Source organism: Juglans regia, chromosome 1 (assembly GCF_001411555.2).
Source record: "Juglans regia cultivar Chandler chromosome 1, Walnut 2.0, whole genome shotgun sequence".
Lineage (NCBI taxonomy): Eukaryota > Viridiplantae > Streptophyta > Magnoliopsida > Fagales > Juglandaceae > Juglans > Juglans regia.
Genome location: NC_049901.1, coordinates 30,057,018 through 30,061,347, shown reverse-complemented (window position 1 = coordinate 30,061,347; position 4,330 = coordinate 30,057,018). Strand labels below are relative to the sequence as shown.

The 4,330-nt window shown below is 35.3% G+C and overlaps 1 protein-coding gene across 2 annotated transcripts; it reads right to left on the bottom strand.

Moving 5' to 3' along the window:
* Nucleotides 1-983: 983 nt before the first annotated feature.
* Nucleotides 984-3,884, bottom strand: LOC109019323 (pheophytinase, chloroplastic-like). 2 transcript variants are annotated; one of them, XM_019001597.2, is made up of 6 exons: nucleotides 3,382-3,884; nucleotides 2,221-2,332; nucleotides 1,992-2,085; nucleotides 1,685-1,862; nucleotides 1,535-1,604; nucleotides 984-1,448 (listed from the first exon to the last, which is right to left on the bottom strand). In XM_019001597.2, exons 1-6 carry the CDS (start codon nucleotides 3,801-3,803, stop codon nucleotides 1,137-1,139), a joined length of 1,188 nt encoding a protein of 395 aa, XP_018857142.1. In that variant the 5' UTR covers nucleotides 3,804-3,884; the 3' UTR covers nucleotides 984-1,136. The 2 variants fall into 2 exon arrangements, with proteins under 2 accessions (XP_018857142.1, XP_018857151.1); XM_019001606.2 differs by lacking the exon at nucleotides 1,535-1,604 and having other exon boundaries at nucleotides 1,294-1,448.
* Between the last annotated feature and the right edge of the window lie 446 nt (nucleotides 3,885-4,330).

Below are 4,330 nucleotides of genomic sequence, written 5' to 3'. Positions count from 1 at the left end.
AGGAATGCGATGAGGCCGTACGCACCAGGAAAAATAGCAAATAGCCAAAAAGAAAAAAAAAAAGAGGAAAAATGTGAGACAAGTAGAATTTTGGATTATTGATGGCCTCCTGGCAAGACAAGTTAATCCTGAGAATCAGGGGTACTGTTAAGAGTAATAAAATGAAGCAAGAGTTAAGCCCACCAAAGAGATTGAAGGCCCAGTATGCAAAGGTATAAAAGAGAGAGAGGAAGGCACCAACAAAGACATGATTGGCTGTACAACAATGATGAGATGTAAAGCCCAAAGAGAATATATAAAGTAAGGGAGATGAAACATAAAACTGAAAGATGAGAAAAAAAGCAAGGACATAGACTATAAAAGAGGACGAGGGCAAAAAGAGGGGTGACTTCCCATTTTGGCTTCCTTTAAGAGAGAATGAAGACCAAAGAGCCGGAGGGAGAACTTGAAAACTAGAAAGAACTCCATGAGAACTCTTGCAAACAGCTTTTAAAATGGAAAACTTGTATAAAACTCTGCTTATAGTAAATTTACACCCTAGACCATGTGGACGTATGCCTCAGTGTCAAACCACGTAAACACTGACCTCCTTTATTTTTAATTATTTATGATTAAAGAAGCCATGGATGAGAGTTCAAAGCACATAACCACTGCAAAAAATCACATGAGAGGAGAGGATATTGTGGCTTTCAACCATGAGCATCAACAATTATAATAGTGCATTTTAGACAATTCACTCATGATTTTAGGGTTAAGTCATATTTTAGGAATTTGCATGATGAAGAAAATTTCAGGACAACCAAGATTTTTTTATGGTGGTAAAATTTGGGTAGGTTTTAAAAAAATGTATAATACTTTAGAGATGCAAAATGAGACTTCGGATAAAAACCTTCAAGCTGAGTTTTATATTCTTTTGTTTTTTTTTTCTTCTCCACATTCCACAAAGGCAGAAAGGTTCAAATAACTTATCAGAACAAAACAAATGAAAAAATTTGGTTACTACGTAGCTTGACATGTACATTATGATATATCAAAATCAATCAATTGAAAAGGGTAATGACTTTCTAGTTTGAAACTCCAATATAAAAGTATAACAAATAAGACAAAGGGAAAGTAGTTGATGGTTAACAATCCACTCATGAAGCAGGAAGATGAGCCAACCAGGGAAGAAGCTTTTCATGGACTAAGGCAGGCCTGTCATCGTGGGGACAATGCCCTACCCCTTCCAATACAAAGAGACTTACATTCGGAAGTTGAGAAGGTAGCGAAGAGAAGTATTTACCAACAGGTCCGTCAAGAGGAGTAAATGGGTCTTCATCCCCCCATAATATTAGCACAGGTAGGGAGATTCTAGGCATCAACTGTATAGGGCTTGGCCCAGGTGGCCCTGTCACAATGGAAACAAAAGCATCTAGTGCACCGGCATCCTCAGTTGGTTCCATAATGATCTGCATTTTTTTGGGTCAGAACATGTATACTTAGCATAGATATCTTCTAAGAAAATGTGGATGCACCAAGGAGATGATTGTATTACCTCTACCAGTTCTTCATCCACAGATTCCTTATTTGCATAAACAGACAATAAAATGTTCTTCAGGTTTTCTCTACATCAGGGACATAGCATTTTTTAAAATTCATTTCTCTTATATTTCCATTGTTATGCGTCTAGGACCAAATATGATACCTCTTTCTAACATTCTCGAAGATTGTTGAAGCAATTCCCCGTTGGCTCAGTAGAAAATCAAACAGCCAAAGCAAAGGTACCAATAGCTTGATTCTCCAATCATCTACAATTGCCTTATTGTTCATGCCACCAGCACAATTTAGCAGTACAAGCCCTTGAACTAGACTTCTGCTAGATTCTAATCAGAGAAGATAAAACAGAATGAGACAAACCATATATCATATCTAAGAGCCAACCAGGTTTAATGATATTATCATTGCAGAATTGACAAGGATTCTTTCTTCATCCACAAAAGGGTAGAGCTTACCTGAGGCAGCAATTACGCAAGCAAGACTTCCAACAGAGTTGCCAACCAGTACAGTTGGCTTTTGAACAATTTCTTTCAGGAAGTCCAATATCAACTGTTTAAAGTTAGTTAAAGTTTTAGAGGCTAAACACACAATGCTAAAGGGTTGACATACACACATATATACATACATACATACATACATATAGGCCCATAAAATTCAAGTTTAAGCTTCAAGATATAAGTAGACCTGAGCCCATGTTTCCATAGTATAGTTAAAGCCTGCTGGTTTATCAGAAGCACCAAAGCCAAGAAGGTCAATGGCATATACAGTGGAATTCTGAGCCAACGTCCCAATATTTCTGGAGGAACCTCAACCACAGGTTAGTGAAAAATATGAGATCCGGTACTTCAGAAATTTTATATTATAGAACTTTTATATACACTAATGTAAATGCAAAAGACAACATTCTGCACTTTAAAAAACAAAAGATAATTTCATTTCTTCCCTTTTTGTGGATCCTTTCCACTATCAAGATACAAGAAGCATTGCAGAATAAAATCTAAGGGTAGACTTCCAAACACAAGGTTGGTAGCTGCCCATTGCGCCAGAGAGTATGCACATCAATTTTGGGATCGATGGATTTTGATAAAACTCCATCCTTGTTGATTTCATTTCTTCCCTTACTAGCACCTAATTTCATTTTTATTCTTTTATCTTTATAACAAAAAAGATAACGCCCTCTTCCCCGTTGGATTCCCTAATCATCTCAAAGTTACACGGTGCTTGGGAACGTGAAATACTCTAGGAAAAAAAAGAAAAGCAAAATTAAAACAAGAAATGATAGTTTCAGTTGTGAGTGCTCAAGCGCCATACAATCTTTTTGAAAAAAATGAATAAATACGATATTCATGTAAAAAGAAATCAATTTTTTAATAGTAAATCTCACTCGTTTTCAAAGCGACCGCCCGTCAATGTATATAGTATTACTCAAGTAGAACATGAACTATTATATTAATTGTAAATTTACAGCGTTCCACAGACTCTTTATTCAAGTAATATTCTTCCGAAATTCGGATTCCAAGTAACTGTTGAGCTCCACGTTCACACAATTCTTCTGGTAACAGGAACAAAGAAACAAGACAACACTTGTTTGTGAGGTTTTTGAGAAGCGTTTATTTCTTGGGTCGACACTGTTTTTGAGAAGTGCACGCTGTTAATTGTGCAATTTGTGGGGCTCAAATGAATTGCAGGAAAATGATAAAGATAGGGGTCATCGTGTATAAGTGTCACAATAGTAAATAACAATTTATATTGAACAGAAACTAGAAACAAATATGCTACAAAATAACAAACATGCTAATGTGAATTTCCACTAAGTCGGTGGATTTTAAAGGCTATAGCAATTACCTGCGCCAGTGTGGAATCGAAGCTCCAAAACCATGAACAAGAAGAAGAGGAGGGTTGGAATTCGAAGAAGAGGAAGAGGATAAAGAATGAGAAACAAAGTAATTGATGGAATATTGGCCCTTCCATTGCCACTTACGGTAGCTCTCCTTTATCTCTGCCAACTCCAACAGATTGCTACTACCTTCAGAAGCGGTGGAAATTGCTGTGATGGGTGTAGCACTGCTAGTACTGCAATTGGTGATGCTGCTGCTAATATTTTTGCAGGAAATATCAGCATGAGGATATTGAGGAGGAGGAGGATACCTATCACCATGGAAGAGCTTTCTCAAACCTCTCGTTTCATGTGGTCTATATTGAAACTGAAAACGCACTAGCCCAATTGAGTGGAATTTATGGGAAGAAGCTGCTACTCCACTTCCCATTATCGGTTTGTTTCTTTACTTTCCTACGCTCATTCCAAGAAGATAAAGATTTGATACATAGAGCACCGAATTTCCTTTTTTTTTTTTTTGTTCTTTTTTTTAAGTACTGCTCCACCGACCGAATAATACCATTGACAAAAGTTACTGAGTGAAATTTTTTTTCTTTTTCAAATATTTTTTTAAACTCTTTAATATTTATTTAAAAAAAAATCATAAATTAACTAAAAAATATATTTTTAATTATTAAATAAAAAAGTTATAAAACCTATTATTTTTTTTATTAGAAAGATTTGTTTTGGATTTTGGACTAAGATGCGAGATCCAGTACAAACAAATAAAATTAATTATAAAAAAATATAATTTATACACTATTTTTTTATAATATATTATTATAAAATATGTTATAAAAATATATTGTGTATCAACTAATAAACGCGGAGATATTTTGGAGTAGGTCATTTAGTACAAATGAAGTGGTAAAGTTGGTAATTATGTGCAGGACGTTGAAGAGATATTTCGGAATTCGG

Bases quoted from the DNA above. Each gene is read 5' to 3' on its own strand.
- LOC109019323 (XM_019001597.2), bottom strand. From the start codon at position 3,803: ATGGGAAGTGGAGTAGCAGCTTCTTCCCATAAATTCCACTCAATTGGG. The intron at 2,086-2,220 runs GTCTACTTATAT...AACTTTAAACAG, and splicing joins CTATGGAAACATGGGCTCAG to TTGATATTGGACTTCCTGAA. The intron at 1,605-1,684 runs GTATCATATTTG...TCCCTGATGTAG, and splicing joins TTCGAGAATGTTAGAAAGAG to AGAAAACCTGAAGAACATTT.